The sequence below is a fragment of the Sparus aurata genome, chromosome 1 (assembly GCF_900880675.1).
Source record: "Sparus aurata chromosome 1, fSpaAur1.1, whole genome shotgun sequence".
NCBI lineage: Eukaryota > Metazoa > Chordata > Actinopteri > Spariformes > Sparidae > Sparus > Sparus aurata.
The window spans coordinates 1,410,759-1,429,460 of NC_044187.1; the positions used below are offsets into that span (position 1 = coordinate 1,410,759).

General features: G+C 44.0%; 2 protein-coding genes across 4 annotated transcripts; both read right to left on the bottom strand.

The window, feature by feature from the left end:
* Window positions 1-600: 600 nt before the first annotated feature.
* LOC115578586 (microfibril-associated glycoprotein 4-like) lies at window positions 601-15,762 on the bottom strand. 3 transcript variants are annotated; one of them, XM_030411642.1, is made up of 7 exons: window positions 15,735-15,762; window positions 5,610-5,665; window positions 5,296-5,445; window positions 5,004-5,042; window positions 4,771-4,867; window positions 4,284-4,451; window positions 601-1,052 (listed from the first exon to the last, which is right to left on the bottom strand). In XM_030411642.1, the coding sequence occupies exons 2-7, from the start codon at window positions 5,613-5,615 to the stop codon at window positions 802-804; spliced, it is 711 nt and encodes a 236-aa protein (XP_030267502.1). In that variant the 5' UTR covers window positions 5,616-5,665; window positions 15,735-15,762; the 3' UTR covers window positions 601-801. The 3 variants fall into 3 exon arrangements, with proteins under 3 accessions (XP_030267502.1, XP_030267487.1, XP_030267496.1); XM_030411627.1 differs by lacking the exon at window positions 15,735-15,762 and adding an exon at window positions 5,991-6,059; XM_030411636.1 differs by lacking the exon at window positions 15,735-15,762 and adding an exon at window positions 6,005-6,029.
* Window positions 11,167-15,814, bottom strand: LOC115578571 (microfibril-associated glycoprotein 4-like). The gene is made up of 7 exons (XM_030411610.1): window positions 15,735-15,814; window positions 15,338-15,394; window positions 15,026-15,175; window positions 13,807-13,845; window positions 13,574-13,670; window positions 13,076-13,243; window positions 11,167-11,633 (listed from the first exon to the last, which is right to left on the bottom strand). Exons 2-7 carry the CDS (start codon window positions 15,341-15,343, stop codon window positions 11,380-11,382), a joined length of 714 nt encoding a protein of 237 aa, XP_030267470.1. The 5' UTR covers window positions 15,344-15,394; window positions 15,735-15,814; the 3' UTR covers window positions 11,167-11,379.
* Between the last annotated feature and the right edge of the window lie 2,888 nt (window positions 15,815-18,702).

Below are 18,702 nucleotides of genomic sequence, written 5' to 3' on the forward strand. Positions count from 1 at the left end.
GCAGAGATGAACACACTGTGAGACTAAACATAGATCTTTATCCATTAACTGTTGACGGGCCGACGGTCCTGCTGGCTCACATGGAGCAGCAGTCCAGCTGAAGGAGTCACTGCTGCAGGTCAGTTCACCAGTTCAGCCTGAAGTCCTGACACGCTGCTGATGTATGTTAATATTTTGGATGTTACATATTTGTGCGTTGAGCCTGACTTAATCAATGTTGTTCTGGTCACAGGCCTGTAATGATGGAAGCACACAGAGCGCCACCTCCCTCATAAGCTCCTATGTTCACTCTGAGCCCACATTTCTGAAGGAACGCAGACGGCACCAGTTTTCTAATTATTCACTCTAAAAATATTAAATCTACATCCAGGTGTTCAGCAGCTTCTCCCCTCGCTCAGGATGACACGTTTAGGCTGCAGCAGTTACTGAGAGCTGCAGCATTAGAATGGAAATACACACCACAATACTGCTGCTGCTAACTGCTGCTGCTAACTGCTGCTACTGCTGCTAACTGCTGCTAACTGCTGCTGCTGCTATCTGCTGCTGCTGCTAACTGCTGCTGCTGCTAACTGCTGCTGCTGCTGCTGCTAACTGCTGCTAACTGCTGCTGCTGCTAACAGCTGCTGCTGCGAGACACCACAGATGTTCACTAACATGGGTTGGTGTGCTGCTGGACAGTGCTGGGAACCAGTTTCAGGAAAACACGGCCCGTTAAGAGATTACATGCTTAATGATAGAAAGAGAAAGAAATCACTGAAGAGGTCAGCTGATGATATTCTGCTGTACGATGGTCCTGGAGATCTAGTGCACAGGACGGATCTTCATCCTGATGCTCTTCAGGGAGTACTTGGGACCCTTCCAAGCGACTGATACTCCAACACCAGGGAAAGTTTTATAAGCCCCCCAAAGATAAACCCCGTTGGGATTTACCTGGTGACAAGCCCCGTACCAGAATGCTCCCAGGTAACTTCTGGCACAGTTCCCTCCCCAGGCATCCTGGTCTTTGTCAAAGGTGGTGAACTTTTGTCCATTGTGATGACTCAGGGATTCTCCTACAGAAACACATACAAGAACCACAGTGATGGTAGATTGTATAAACTTTTAACATCAGTGTAACTTTTAAAAACGATGGTGATTCATCAGATGGACTGAAGGAACAGTTGTGATTTAATCGCATTTTTTGTTTCTATCGATTTAATTTGAATAATTATGATCAATAATTATTCATTATTAATTTGTAATCACCACACCTGCCCTACCATCAAATCCCAACAAATGTGAAGTACAGCTGCATCTGAAATAATTAGAATATCATGGAAAAGCTCCTTTTATTCTGTAACTTCATTCAAAAAGGGAAACGCTGGGAAATGGGAAATGCTGTTTGGAGACGCTGGTTTCTTTTTCCTGCAGAACTTGTGTAGGAACTTGTCCTCTCGTCTCTGCATCTCTGTTTCGGCCGTGATTAACTTTAACCCAGATTGACTCCTCTGTCAGCATATGGGCCTGAGAGCCTCTCAACTCTTGACCTGGCAAGAAGAAGAGAAGCTTTCTCTGCATCTCACAGAGTCTCTGATTCTGTCATTAATTAAGCCTTTTATCCATAAGCTGACTATTTTCCAATCCAATCCAATCCACTTCATTTGTATAGCACATTTTAAAAACAATAAAGTTACCAAAGTGCTGCACAACAGATACAAAACAGTAAAATAAAGAAAGTTAAAGTTAAAATACAATAAATTAATTAATTAAAAGCATATAAAAGGCAAACATAAGATCAGATAAATCACTGAGAAAATAAAAATACAATGAAAAGACAGACAGAGACCACACAACTCTCACACTGTATTAAAAGCCAAGGAGTAAAAATGAGTTTTTAGGCGAGATTTAAAAGTATCCAGGGTGGGGGCCATTTTGACATGGGTGGGTAGCTCATTCCATAGATTGGGAGCTACCAATGAAAAAGCACGGTCCCCCCTGGTCTTTTGCCTGCTTTTTGGCACAACCAGACGCAGCTGATCAGCAGATCTCAACACTCTCGTGGGGATATAGACATGTATAAGGTCATTGATATACTGGGGTGCCAAATCATTTAGGGACTTAAAAACAAACAATAACATCTTAAAATGTATTCGAAAATGGACAGGGAGCCAGTGGAGGGAGGCGAGAATGGGGGTAATGTGGTCATGCTTACAAGTTCCTGTTAAAAGACGAGCGGCCGCATTTTGGACTAACTGCAAGCGAGCGAGGGAGGCTTGGTTAATACCAGTGTAAAGTGCATTACAGTAGTCCAAATGGGTCGAGATAAAAGCATGAATCACGCACTCAAAATCATTAAAGATACAACAGATTTAATTTTAGATAAAAGCCTCAGATGATAAAAACTGGTTTTAAATATTGAGTTCATCTGTTTATCAAGTTTAAAATCACTGTCCATTTTTACACCAAGGTTTGTGACAATGGGTTTTACATATGGCTGCAGAGAGCCCAGGTCTATAGAAGAGACACCACGGGCTCGACTGGGGCCAAACACCATGACCTCAGTTTTTTCTTCGTTTAAGTTTAAAAAATTAAAAGCCATCCATGCCTTGACGTCTTTAAGGCACGCGCTCTAGTAAGGGTATCAGGGAGCTCTTATCGTTTCTCTTAAGCGGCAGGTAGATTTGGGAGTCAGCCGCATAAAAATGGTAGGAGATGCCATGTTTTTTTAAAAATTAAACCAAGGGGGAGCATGTATAAGGAGAAGAGGATTGGCCCAAGAATAGAGCCTTGGGGAACTCCGCAAGACAGGGGGGCAGAAGACAAGGGGCAGCATCCCTGATACCCACACAGTGCTCGGGAATAAAAGTTTTTTGTTCACCCCAGCCATAATTGGTTAGAAAGTTTGCAGAGGTTTTGCATTTTAAATAACTCCTGGCGATCATGTACCAGCAAAGAGTTAATGGTCTTCGGGACAGAACAAACACAAAAATTGTCAGCGTTAGACGGCCTGCCAGACACACCGGCGCCATCTTGAAAACAGACATTTTCTCTAAAGGCGCCTGGCAATCTAAAAACCTCCTCACCAAACAAGAAGAGACAATCTTTTTCTTGCTATAAACACGTCACTGGAGACTTCTTTTAGTAATTTACAGCGAATACCACATCAGGTCCCCAACCCCCTTAAAGGAAGATGAACTCCTTCCCTCAGGTCAAACGAGGTCAAGCACAATAGTCTTCTCTCTCCACATCAGAAGAAATGAGAACAGTTTTTTTTAACACAGATGTTATGTTATGTGTCTTTAACAATTATAAATCAGGTAATGACATCTGATGTCTACGTCTCTCTCCCTCTGAAACATTCTCCGGTGGGGGAAGGTCAGGTGGGAAACCTAATCCTACGTGTCAAGGTGTTATTTATTAGGGTGTTGTTGCTGTGTCTGTTACATTTCAATCCCACTGCAGTCTCTGTAGTCATTCAGATTTTCCAATGAATTTGAATTAAACTTTTAAACTAGAATCTTGCCTTCTTAATTTGAATATAATAACAAACAGTTATATCCATAAAACTGAGGTTTTCCATGTTTCTCTCTGTTATTGTCAAGCCAATATAAAGTTTTATTGCTTAATGAGTTTGATTTGGGGTAAAACCAGCCCCTCCCTCTCGCTGACCCTTGGTGAGTTGGAACAGAATTCCAGAAGGTTCCTTTTTTGTTGAATACTTTTGGTTATGTACCAGTAAAATGTCTCTGACATGTTTTGTTAAGGTAGAACTACAAGGAATATGTATAAGTCCTTGTTTCTACTGTATATTCAAGTGTTTTATGCCTTAATCATGTTTTACCTCTTTTTGAATGATAAGTGATAATAATCATGTCATATTGTTTCATGTAGACAACGTCCACCTTTTAAGCCATGGTCAAGTTTTGGGAAAGGTGAAACATGATCTAGAAACATTAAAAACAATAGTTTAGCTAAATTAAAGTTTTGTGAGTCTAAACTCATATCACAGAAGGAGTGACGCTGTCAGCCGGCCCTCAGGGGTCCACCTGCTGCAGGTCATGAAACAGAAGGACTGCTGTTACTGCTTAATGAAGGTCAGACAGAAGCACCAGTGTTAAACTGTTTAATAACCACTGAAGTTCATTTTAAACATTTTCATTAGTTGCTGGTTGTTCTGACACCATCTGTGCAGCCTGACACTGCTGGCTGCACATCGTGTTGTGAATATTTAATCTCATCTGAGCTTCCTGTCGACTCTCTAACATCCACGACGTCTCGTGTTTCTTAAAGAATGATTCACTGACCTGCCCCTCCGTTGATGAATCCAGACACCTTCAGTAAATATCCGTGACATTCTCCTCCAACAGAGAACGAAGTGTAACGAGCAAATACTGATTTCCCCTCAAAGTCCTCCATCTGGACCAGGAGCTCAACTCTACGGCCTTTTGTCAGGTGGTGGATGTTGTCCAGACCTGCACACACACACACACACACACACACACACACACACAATATTTCAGTCCATAGACAAATTGTGTACAGTTACAGGAAGAACCGACTGATCTTCAGCTACAGTCTCTAATTTACTCTACGGTTTAATTGAACTCAGTAGATAGATAGTATCTACTCTCTCAGCAGTGACTTTCACACGGACCGTGATGAGGTCCACTTCAACATTGTTGGGGCGGTTCTGGCTTTTATCTTAGAATTGAAATGTCTTATTTGTGTTACAGTGGTCCTGATCCTGATTTCATGAGGTCACATGATGGTTAGTTTGGTTCCGTCTCTCACCGAGCCAGTACTCTCCAGCAGCGCTCCCAAAGCCCTTCTTGTACTGATCCCAGGGCCTGTAGAAGTTCACCGAGCCGTCCATCCTCCTCTGGAACACCTGGAGGGACGAACACACGACACACCTGACAGCTCAGGGTTCAACACAGTTTTACTGGGATGTTATTTATTGTGATGGGAGCTTCATATTGAAAACCACTCAGCTATGACTGGATGAAGTTCAGTTCAGTACTCACCGTCCAGCCTCCTCTCAGTGAGTCCATGTCACAGAACACCTACACACACACACAGTCAGTCAGTTAGTGAAGTCACAGCTGTCTGAACTGTATACATGAGGCTGTGTGTGCCACGACGGGCTGATGTCTGATGATTACTGACTGAAAGGACCAGATTAGGATGAAACACTACAGAAAGTATCAGGTCAGACATTTGATGATCCTATGATCTGACTCAGCGTCCGCCTCAAAAGGAAAACACCTGCTGGTTTACATAAATGTCAACCTGCGACCCAGAGAGGAGGAAGTGTACCTGGACAGCAGACCTGGGTCCATCAGGATAGATGGTGAACACACCACTGCGTTGGCTCTTGTCCTGATGGATGACACTGCAGTCCCTCGGATGCTTTTTAATGCCGCTGGTGAGCGCTGGAGCCAGGAGGAGGACGACGACTGAGAGCAGCTGAACACAGGACATGATGTCATTTGGACCGAGGTTTGAATCACACACACTGATTGAGCAGTTTGGATTCTAGTTTCAGGTCGGTGTGGTCAAAGTCAGATATCACAAGCCTCTTCACACTGACAGAGCTTTGACATCTGTCAGACATCAGTTCACAGACTCACCTTCATCGTCAGTTTTTGCTGGAAGTAACACCGCTGATGTGGATCTGTCTGAGACTCTGAAGACACAAGAAGAATTAAATCAGAGAACAGATACAAGACTGCAGAGAAGCTTCGTCCACGTCACTCCCCATGAAAATACACCCGGTCAGGACAACAGGGAGTGACGGTCGGAGCTTCACCACAACACTGCATCAAAAGTCGGTCCGGCTGGAGCAACGTTCACCATCGTTATCACAGTCACAGTCTGTGTAGCAAATATTACTGCAACGTGACCAAACGTTTACAACCTTCAGCTCAACTTTTTGCTAATTCTGTCATTTTGGGTCGAAGGAAGAATCCCAAAAAGACAAAAGTGAATCTGTCTCCTGGTCAGATGCTCACCTGTCTGAACTCACCTGCAGGTTGAACTGAGGAGGCTTCACCTTCAGAGGAAACAGAGACAAACTGCTGCTTCTCCTTCGGTCTGTCGCAGCCTCACGACTTCACGTCTTATATCTGCAGAAGGCGCCATGACGTCACAACAGGCGGATCTTTGAAAATATATATTCAGTAAATACACTATAACAAGGAACTATGCAGGACTGTATCACGTTTCAAACAAATATTCTAATGTCAACACAGCCAGGTACTTTTGTGGCTTCTTGTCTTTTGTGCCTTGATAAGATCGTGACAGCTAGAGATCATGATGGAAAGAGAGAAAGTGATATTTTTTTGACAACTGTTCTTGTTAGTCTCCAAACAGACCGAATCATCTTTTGTTCCAAGAATCTGAGTTTCTTTTTCTGCCTGTGCATATGATGTTTCAAATTATTAACTAACTAATTAAGGTGTGTTTACTGTCAGAAGGAACGGTTCAGGTGTTGGAGTGAAAGATAAACACTAAGAAAATGATACTGTGTAATGAAACTGACACTTTGTGTCCTCCGCATGTCAATATTTAATGTTCTGTCTGAAGTCAAGCGAGCCGTCGTTCAGCAGGATGCTGCCCGCTTTGGATCATATTCCATGGGAAAGTTCAGTGGCATCGTCACCAGGAACTGAATCCCTGTTCCAGCCGTGCTGTTAATTAACAATAATAAGTTTAACTTCCAGCTCAATGTTGTTGTTTATGCTAACGTACGTTAGAATACGTTAGCATACTGGGAACGGTTGGTGAGGTAATCCAGGATCCAGGATGTGAGGTGTGAGCTTCCAGGTTTCTCCAGGTGAGACATGTCAGACAGGTGAAGCTTAGGAAATATTCTTGTTCTCTGTTGAGGATTTTGACACAGGATTACTCCAAAAGAACACAGTAAAAGTACTTCAAATTATTCATGCAAGTACTCTAGGAAGTGTTTAGTTCAGCAGTATATGAACAGTGGCAAACTTAGCTAGGGGCCCTTCACATCCGTTCACACAAAACAAGTAGGAAGGGCCACCTCAAAGGCACCTTTACTTGCTCTAAATACAGAGTGAATGGAATGTGAGCATTAAGTTTCAGATATAACACCAGTGTATGTCAAAATGCCAAATACTTGTTTTTTCTAAAAATCTCACCAGAGAGAGAGTGTATGGGAGTGAAGCTGTAATAATGAAATGGTAATTATTAACGGAGATTGTGTAATGCAACTAATGCTAGAGAGCGCGTGTGTGTCTGTGTGTGAGAGGCCTTCAGGTGGGCTTGTTGCTGCTGCTCCTTCTCCTCTCTCCATGCCAGACTTCACCATTACCAAAGAAGCATAATCCTTCGCTAACGGGTATGATTCTTTTCATCTCTTTGAGTGTATAAATGTTTTGATGTTGAAGCTAGATAATACAAAGAGACTCATTGCTGAGACATGTTTGTGTATAATCAGTCCTCGGACAAGCTACGCCTCAAAGGTTCTCACCAGATTCCATATAAGACTGTGATGTTACAATGACCTCCTTCAATTCATTTCATGTATACAGACCTCTTATATTTTCCAAGGACAGCTTACTGAACTATCTTTATGGGCTTCCAGTAATCTTGACTGTCGTACAGGAGCGTGGCTGCCATGGTGCTATGGATACATCTGCTGCTCCCTGGTCAGTCTTCGATCTGACTGCTTTCTGGAGTGGAGAATCATGGCCTCCAACACGTCCGGTTTCAGAGACTCTCACCTTACACAATACTCCCAGCTTGTCCACAGCTATATTACTCTTCTATTGACAGTACCCTGCTTGGATCACATTGCATGGTGAAGTATATCACTAATACATTGAATCTGTAGAGGGAAAACAACATGTACAAAATTCTGTACCTTTAAATTATTTGATATAGTTCTCCCCTTCCTGTTGGGATAAACAGGCCCAAAAAAGATCAAATTGGACCGTTCGAATGCCCAAACAATGTTAATATGATAAACAAGTCCTCACTGTATCCTGTACTCATTATGGTCTTGGATGAAGAGAAGAGCTGGATGTGAACAGAAAATAAATAGCTCGCTGCTCGCCTCCTCCTCATGGTGTGACAATGGGCATGCTTTAATCATTCTATTTTCTGGGTGTTTTTATTTTTGTTTATGCTCTGAAATGTATATAATAGAATCATTTCCCATAAAATCTTTATTTTTTATCTTGCCAAGCAAAGTGTACATTTCAAGTCTTTAATCTTCTGTTCCGATGTGTTGGCACTATGCCTGTTTTTTACGCATGAGAAAAACAGGGTTAACCATGAGAGGAAGTTATACCTGCTTGGATTCTGCTGACAGTGCAAAAAGTCTGATGGTTGTTGGAGCCCATGTTGTGTTTGTACGGGACCGATGGGCACTGAGCTGTGAAGTAAAGTCTTGGTCATGTGGAAAGGGCGTCTTGTCATTCTTTCTCACTGGTTTCCAGGAAAGTCAAGGACCCAATCTGATCTGGAACCAGACTTTCTATGTTCTGGATCCAGATCGGGTCCATCTTAACTTTCGTTGCACCCAACAGGACGACACATGCTGCATCTTTAATCAACAAAGAGAACGATGGCCTGTTAAATGTATTCAACCCTCTTAAGTTTTGTTGAACTGCAAAAGACCATACTTACTGCGTTACATCACAGTAAGTATTGTTTCCAGTCACTGTTTGTGATTACAGCACGAGTGGTCGACCCTCAGCTATGACAAATCAGCCAGCATATTAGCATGTTAGTCTGTTTAATGTGTTTTCTGTTAACTGTGTGAAATAAGGTGTCTGGTTGTGGTACACAGTTTAATTATGAAGCTCTTCACGTGTTAAAAACAGTTAGCGGTTGCTAACGAGTGTCTGAATGAGACTACAGAGGTTGTCGGGGACATTAAACGTCCTCACAGCGAACACGGAGACTCATCTACTCACTAGTCCGTCTTTACAGGCCACTTTAGTTACACACTGTTCTAACTCTGACTTTACAACTTGTACATTGATCAGTTTATAGAAAACCTGGATAGTAATTGTGCAGTAAGACTCTTAGTGGTGGAGACGTTTCAGTCATGTGACCGTGATGTCGTCTGTTTGTAGCCTAGCATTAGCTTCTTACTGCTACACAGTTAATTTAGCTTCACACATCACAGAGTGGAGTTCATCTGTGGAGATGATCTGGATCAACAGAACCTGGACGGGTCAGAACCCAGTTCAATGATCCCACAGAGGAACCAGACAGATGCTAACTGCAGCTAGCTGCAGACAGACATCATCATGCTGCTCTCTGTAGTCTGGGCTGATCAATAACCATCTCCTCAGGTATGTGACTGTCAGGCTCTGCCTTTTAAAGGGACATTTTAGATGTAATTCCCTCTTTGCCCAGTAGGTGGTGTGGCAGTAATCACAGAGCAGGTGTGTCACACTGTTTGACTGTCAGTGTTTGTTTTCTCTCCAGTTGTAAGTTAATCTAGTGGATCTCTGTCTACATCTGCTGGAGCTGATGGGGAATACAAACATACACTCAGTGGATCTGAAGATGAGAGGTTGTGAATTCCCCTCAGTGGTTTGTAGGTGTTTTGTTCTGTCAGGTGACGCCATTATACTGAGGTCCAGCCAGCCGTGGTTCACGCTTTGCTTGGTCAAATGAACCGCAATATTTACGGTAATCGCAATGAAACCGCTCTGAATTTGGGTCAGACTGCAGTCTCCCTCTCAGACCTGTGAAACATACGATATTTTTACAGTAATTATTCCCGGTGATGAACTGAAGGTATCATGAACAGGAGCCTAGCAAGCTTTCAAAAGTGTGGGGGATGGATGAGGTTTGTGGGGGGAGAATCTTAATGGCTGTGTGTTCTGTTGTTATATGTTTTTATTTGAATTCATTTACACAAACTCATCAACTTTGCCAACTCAGAATGCTCAAAAGATTGGTTACAGTTGGTTAAAGTCACATAAAATGGTCGATGAATGTGACATTAAACAAACTGACCAATGAATATATGACCAACTCCCTCTCATTTAAAAGAACCAAAAGTTCTTTCTGCCCTCCTCACAGGAGACAAACTGTTCAGCAATCTTCTTTCTGTTTACCAGTCCAGCTTGTCTTTATGTACATGGGACACAGCATCACTGTTGAGGCGGGTTTGGGTCGCTGTGCTGCGTAGCCACGTTTTCTTCATGCTTTTATTTTGGTACTTCCGGTGACAGGAAGTGTGAATTTGCATAGTAAATAAATATTTTGTTTCACCTGTGACATTTAAATGTAACATTTAGAATTAACATTTGACATTTATATCTATATTTAGATTTATCATTTAGATTAAACATTTAACATTTAGATTTAACGTTTAGATTTAGCATTGACATTATATTTTTACAAGAGAAGTAAATATTACAAAGTTCATAAATATTGCTGTAAATCTGGTCAAAAGTAACATTTTAAGATAAACATATGTTTTTTAAACATGGTTTGTTGCTAAATGTGGCGAAAAGTTTATTTTAGCGTGTGCAACTTTACAATCTGCGCCCCATACTGGGAGACATAACAAATAACACATCTGAGCACATGAAGACATCAGATCACATCAGCTTGATGCTCAGCTTCTTATTTATTGACATCATACAGCAGGTTATGATTCACATTAAGGTTTAACCCTCCACCAAATATCAACACAGTGCATAGATGAACACACTGTGAGACTAAACATAGATCTTTATCCATGAACTATTGACGGGCCGACGGTCCTGCTGGCTCACATGGAGCAGCAGTCCAGCTGAAGGAGTCACTGCTGCAGGTCAGTTCATCAGTTCAGCCTGAAGTCCTGACACGCTGCTGATGTATGTTAATATTTTGGATGTTACATATTTGTGTGTTGAGCCTGATTTCATCAATATTGTGCTGATCACAGGCCTGTAACTGTGGAAGTTCACAGACCACCAGCTCTCTCATAAGCTCCTATGTTCACTCTGAGCCCACATTTCTGAAGGAACGCAGGCGCCATCAGTTTTCTAATTATTCACTCTAAAAGTATTTAATCTACATCTTGCTGCTAACTGCTGCTGCTGCTGCTGCTAACTGCTGCTGCTAACTGCTGCTAACTGCTGCTGCTGCTGCTGCTGCTAACTGCTGCTAACTGCTGCTACTGCTGCTGCTGCTAACTGCTGCTGCTGCTGCTAACTGCTGCTGCTGCTAACTGCTGCTAACTGCTGCTGCGAGACACCACAGATGTTCACTAACATGGGTTGGTGTGCTGCTGGACTGTGCTGGGAACCAGTTTCAGGAAAACTCGGCCCGTTAAGAGATTACATGCTTAATGATAGAAAGAGAAAGCAATCACTGAAGAGGTCAGCTGATGATATTCTGCTGTACGATGGTCCTGGAGATCTAGTGCACAGGACGGATCTTCATGCTGATGCTCTTCAGGGAGTAGTCGTGACCTTTCCAAAGTTTCCACTCCACTCCAATAGCATAGAGAGTTTTATCAGCCCCCCAACGATAAACCCCGTTGGGATTTGCGCTGTGACATTTTCCGTACCAGAACGCTCCCAGGAATGATCTGGCACAGTTCCCTCCCCAGACATCCTGGTCTTTGTCGAAGGTGGTGAACTTTCGTCCGTTGTGACGCTTGAGGCCGTCTCCTACAGAAACACATACAAGAACCACAGTGTTGGTAGATTAATATAAACTTTAAACATCAGCGTAACTATTAAAAATCTATGCTGATTCTTCAGATGGACTGAAGGACCAGTTGTGATTTAATCATAATTTTTATAAATTTTTATTGATTTAATTTGAATGATTTTGATCAATAAATATTAATTTCTAATAACCACACCTGTCCTACTATCAGTTCGCAACAAATATGAAGTACAGCAGCATCTGAAATAATTAGAATATCATGGCAAAGTTCCTTTTATTCCGTGACTTAAGTCAAAAACAGAAACTTTGATATATTCTAGTTTGAAGTTTGATGATTACAGCCAGAATGTTACAGCAGATTTCTGCTGTTTCGAGACGCTGGTTTCCTTTTCCTGCAGGACTCACCTGCCCACATGACAGAACTACTAGCAGCTGGTGAGCTGACTGTGGTGTTACTGTGCTTGATATATGAAAGTTTCCATTCTAACTTTTCCATGATACTCTAATTTACTGAGATGCAGCTGTATGTGAAGTGTAGTGTGACAGAAACACCAGCATGTCCGACTTCATCCGGCCTCATCACTCAGTATGAAGCCAGCCAGCTTTCTGGCTGTTCTGACCCACAATCCTCTGCACAGCGGCAGATATACGTCACGGTGTGTCACGTGGAAATAAAACCTCTGACAGCTCACTGACATGTGAGAGTTCAGTGGCAGAACTACGTTCTTGTACTGTGAGCAGTCGTGTGTCCCAGTTGGATCCAGACTGCAGGAAACAGTACGTACCGTGTGAGGGCAGCTGCAGTACATCATACAAGCTTTTTTAAAAGTGTGTGAATCATATCAGAATCTCTGTCAAACTGAAGGTGATATGATCTTTGACCTCATCATGCAGCCATAATTATAAGACAGTAGTTGTGCTGCTGTACCAGCAGAACTACAGAGCAGCCTCCTGTCAGCATTACCAGGCATCACGTCTGACCTCAGACACAGATCATGATGCTGTCACTGCTTAATGAAGGTCAGACAGAAGCACCAGTGTTAAACTGTTTCATCACCACTGAAGTTCTTTTTAAACATTTTAATCAGTTGCTGGTTGTTCTGACACCATCTGTGCAGGCTGACACTGCTGATCTCTGACCAACAAACTGTAGTTTTCTCTTGATAACAGGTTGATTATCTCCTGATTAAACAACAATTAACTCTTGAGATTACTGCATTAAAAATCATATTATCATATTTAATGTCCGTCTCTTGTTCAGTGGCTGGTCCTGTAGTCTGGCAGGACCAGCTGAGCCTCGGTGGCGTCCTGTACTGAGGTCCTGGTTGCACATCGTGTTGTGAATATTTAATCTCATCTGAGCTTCCTGTCGACTCTCTAACATCAACAACGTCTCATGTTTCTTAAAGAATGATTCACAGCCCGCCGTCGACTCACTGACCTGCCCCTCCGTTGATGAATCCAGACACCTTCAGTAAATATCCGTGACATTCTCCTCCGACAGAGAACGAAGTGTAACGAGCAAATACTGATTTCCCCTCAAAGTCCTCCATCTGGACCAGGAGCTCAATTCTACGGCCTTTAGTCAGGTGGTGGATGTTGTCCAGACCTGCACACACACACACACACACACACACACACACACACACACAAACACACACATACACACACACACACACACACACACATACACTGTGTACAGTTACAGGGAGAACCGACTGATCAGAAGACTTCAGCAACAGTCTCTAATTTATTCTACAGTTTAATGTTTCTACTCTCTCAGCAGTGACTTTCACACGGACCGTGATGAGGTCCACTTCAACGTTGTTGGGGCGGTTCTGACTTTTTTCTTAGAATTGAAATGTCTTATTTGTGTTAAAGTGGTCCTGATCCTGATTTCATGAGGTCACATGATGGTTAGTTTGGTTCCGTCTCTCACCGAGCCAGTACTCTCCAGCAGCGCTCCCAAACCCCTTCTTGTATTGATCCCAGGGCCTGTAGAAGTTCACCGAGCCGTCCATCCTCCTCTGGAACACCTGGAGGGACCAACACACGACACACCTGACAGCTCAGGGTTCAACACAGTTTTACTGGTGTGTGATTTATTGTGATGGGAGCTTCATATTGAAAACCACTCAGCTATGACTGGATGAAGTTCAGTTCAGTACTCACCGTCCAGCCTCCTCTCAGTGAGTCCATGTCACAGAACACCTACACACACACACAGTCAGTCAGTTAGTGAAGTCACAGCTGTCTGAACTGTATACATGAGGCTGTGTGTGCCACGACGGGCTGATGTCTGATGATTACTGACTGAAAGGACCAGATTAGGATGAAACTCTACAGGAAGTATCAGGCAGAGGTGGGGGACTCGAGTCACATGACTTGACTCGAGTGAGACTCGAGTCGCAAATTTGAGGACTTGAGACTTACTTGTCTAACACCGATGAAAACCTCGACTTGACTTTGACTTGGCATTAATAACTTGAGACTTGACTTAGACTTGACACAGATGACTCGAAAGTCTTGGATTTACTCTTTCTTTTTTTGGCGCATATTGAGACGTTAGTTTAGTTTTTGATACTTTGCCCTCTGCCACTGTATGACGCGCTGCCTGCCAGAGTGGCACTGTGGCCGACAGGATCAGGGGAGGAGAGGCAGCATGAAGGGAGCTCCGAAAATCATCACATTTGGATTTTAAATGTAGGCGCACATTTACACGCTCACAGACCAACACATCACCGTACCGGCACACATTTGGTTTGACGCATTTGTTTTTTCGTGCACGTCAGCAACAGACCTGATTCTCCCTCCGCCTCCGAGATGTAGGATGTGTTTTTTGGAGAGAAACACACAACACACATTTCAGGACAGAACAGACATGTCCTGTGATTTTCAGCCTCCTTTTATAAAGGGGGAGGGCAACAATACCTGAGAGTAAAATTCTCAACTGTCAGGATGTGCAGTATGCTGCAGTCCCAGGGTTGATATTAATCTAATCTTATTCTTGTATTTATGGGTTTGAAAAACAATTCTAATATTGATCAACTATGCACATACATCATGTTATTGACAAACCACCCTCGTCTGTTAACTGTGTCTACAGATATGAAGAATACATTCATACGAACTTCTTGTGACTTGTTTGACCTTAGCAATGACTTGACTTGCTTGCTTGATTTTCATCATCAATCACTTTCATCTTGCTTGAGACTTGAAGGTTAAGACTTGTTACTTGCTTATGACTTGCATGTATGTGACTTACTCCCACCTCTGGTATCAGGTCATACATTCGATGATCCTCTGATCTGACTCAGCGTCCGTCTCAAAAGGAAAACACCTGCTGGTTTACATAAATGTCAACCTGTGACCCAGAGAGGAGGAAGTGTACCTGGACAGCAGACCTGGGTCCATCAGGATAGATGGTGAACACACCACTGCGTTGGCTCTTGTCCTGGTGGATGACACTGCAGTCCCTCGGATGCTTTTTAATGCCGCTGGTGAGCGCTGGAGCCAGGAGGAGGACGACGACTGAGAGCAGCTGAACACAGGACATGATGTCATTTGGACCGAGGTTTGAATCGCACACACTAATTGAGCAGTTTGGATTCTAGTTTCAGGTCAGTGTGGTCAAAGTCAGATAGCACAAGCCTCTTTACAGAGACAGAACTTTGACATCTGACAGACATCAGTTCACACTCACCTTCATCGTCAGTTTTTGCTGGAAGTAACACCGGCTGATGTGGATCTGTGTGAGGCTCTGAAGACACAAGAAGAATTAAATCAGAGAACAGAAACAAGACTGCAGAGAAGCTTCGTCCACGTCACTCCTTATGAAAATACACCACGCTCAGGACAACAGGGAGTGACGGTCGGAGCTTCACCACAACACTGCATCAAAAGTCGGTCCGGCTGGAGCAACGTTCACCATCGTTATCACAGTCACAGTCTGTGTAGCAAATATTACTGCAACGTGACCAAACGTTTACAACCTTCAGCTCAACTTTTTGCTAATCCTGTCATTTTGGGTAGAAGGAAGAATTCCAAAAAGACAAAAGTGAATCTGTCTCCTGGTCGGATGCTCACCTGTCTGAACTCACCTGCAGGTTGAACTGAAGAGGCTTCACCTTCAGAGGAAACAGAGACAAACTGCTGCTTCTCCTTCGGTCTGTCGCAGCCTCACGACTTCACGTCTTATATCTGCAGAAGGCACCGTGACGTCACAACAGGCGGATCTTTGAAAATACACATTCAATAAATACACAATTATGCAGGACTGAATGAACAAATATTTTAATGTCAACACAACCAGGTAGTTTTCAGGCTTTTTGTTTTTTGTGTCTTAATGAGATCGTGACAGCTGGAGATTATGACTGGAAAGAGAAAAAGTGATATTTTTTTGATAACTTTTCCTGTTTGTGTGCAAACAGACCTAATTTTCTTTCATTACATGAATCTGAGTGTCTTTTTCTGCCTGTGGATGTGATGTTTAAAATTATTAGTCATTTTATCTGATAACTGCTCAGTTTTCCCTGCTACTGATCTTTAATATACATGAAGAGGAAAGTTAACTGAAGGAACAAATTAGCTTTTTATTAAAGTCTCATTCATCACATTCTACAAAAGATGAGCATCACTTTTACACCACAATTAGCATGTATATGCAGGTTTTTGAACACAGATAAACCTATAAACAGGCGACTGATTCATGTTGCCAACAGATGTTAATGTCAGAGGGAACAGTTCAGGTGTTGGAGTGAAAGATAAACACAAACAAAATGATACTGTGTAATGAAACTGATACTTTGTGTCCTCCTCATGTCAATATTTGATGTTCTGTCTGAAGTCAAGCGAGCCGTCGTTCAGCAGGATGCTGCCCGTTTTGTATCGTATTCCATGGGAGAGTTAAGTGGCATCATCACCAGCAACTGAATCCGTGTTCCAGCCGGCTGTTAAATAATAACAATAAGTTTAACTTTGAGCTCAGTGTTGTTGTTCAGTATGCTAACTTATTCGTGCCTCATTTAATTTGTACAGCTCAAGTTAATGAACAGAATCAAATGTTTAACCAAACGCTAAACCTAAAATTAGCCGGTTCGTTCGGTGGAAGTCTGTCGTGCACACGATCAAATTTCTTCTGTACGGTGGTCTGAAGATCAAACCCCGTCCTGCATTGATCCCAGGGCCTGTAGAAGTTCACCGAGCCATCCATCCTTCTCTGGAACACCTGGAGGGACAAACACACAAGACACCTGACGGATTAAACTTAAGATACCTCTCCTTCACACACCTGGACCTGTGGTACCTCTCCTTCACACACCTGGATCTGCGATACCTCTCCTTCACACACTTGGACCTGCGGTACCTCTCCTTCACACACTTGGACCTGCGGTACCGCTCCTTCACACTTGGACCTGTGGTACCTCTCCTTCACACACTTGGACCTGCGGTACCTCTCCTTCACACACTTGGACCTGCGGTACCTCTCCTTCACACTTGGACCTGCGGTACCTCTCCTTCACACTTGGACCTGCGGTACCTCTCCTTCACACACCTGGATCTGCGGTACCTCTCCTTCACACATGGACCTGCGGTACCTCTCCTTCACACTTGGACCTGCGGTACCTCTCCTTCACACACCTGGATCTGCGATACCTCTCCTTCACACACTTGGATCTGCGGTACCTCTCCTTCATACATGGACCTGTGGTACCTCTCCTTCACACACTTGGACCTGCGGTACCTCTCCTTCACACTTGGACCTGCGGTACCTCTCCTTCACACACTTGGATCTGCGGTACCTCTCCTTCACACATGGACCTGCGGTACCTCTCCTTCACACTTGGACCTGCGGAACCTCTCCTTCACACTTGGACCTGCGGTACCTCTCCTTCACACACCTGTACCTGCGGAACCTCTCCTTCACACACCTGGACCTGCGGAACCTCTCCTTCACCACCTGGATCTGCGATACCTCTCCTTCACACACATGGACCTGTGGTACCTCTCCTTCACACTTGGACCTGCGGTACCTCTCCTTCACACACCTGTACCTGCGGAACCTCTCCTTCACACACCTGGACCTGCGGAACCTCTCCTTCACACACCTGGATCTGCGATACCTCTCCTTCACACACTTGGACCTGTGGTACCTCTCCTTCACACACTTGGACCTGTGGTACCTCTCCTTCACACTTGGACCTGCGGTACCTCTCCTTCACACACTTGGATCTGCGGTACCTCTCCTTCATACATGGACCTGTGGTACCTCTCCTTCACATTTGGACCTGCGGTACCTCTCCTTCACACTTGGACCTGCAGTACCTCTCCTTCACACTTGGACCTGCGGTACCTCTCCTTCACACACTTGGACCTGCGGTACCTCTCCTTCACACACCTGGCCCTGTGGTACCTCTCCTTCACACTTAGACCTGCGGTACCTCTCCTTCACACACTTGGACCTGCGGTACCTCTCCTTCACACTTAGACCTGCGGTACCTCTCCTTCACACACTTGGACCTGCGGTACCTCTCCTTCACACACTTGGACCTGTGGTACCTCTCCTTCACACTTAGACCTGCGGTACCTCTCCTTCACACACCTGGACATGCGGTACCTCTCCTTCACACACCTGGACCTGTAGTACCTCTCCTTCACACATGGACCCGCGGTACCTCTCCTTCACACTTGGACCTGCGATACCTCTCCTTCACACACCTGGACCTGCGGTACCTCTCCTTCACACTTAGACCTGCAGTACCTCTCCTTCACACACCTGGACCTGCGGTACCTCTCCTTCACACATGGACCTGTGGTACCTCTCCTTCACACACTTGGACCTGTAGTACCTCTCCTTCACACACTTGGACCTGTGGTACCTCTCCTTCACACACTTGGACCTGTGGTACCTCTCCTTCACACACCTGGACCTGTAGTACCTTTCCTTCACACACTTGGACCTGTGGTACCTCTCCTTCACACACTTGGACCTGCGGTACCTCTCCTTCACACACTTGAACCTGTAGTACCTTTCCTTCACACACTTGGACCTGTGGTACCTCTCCTTCA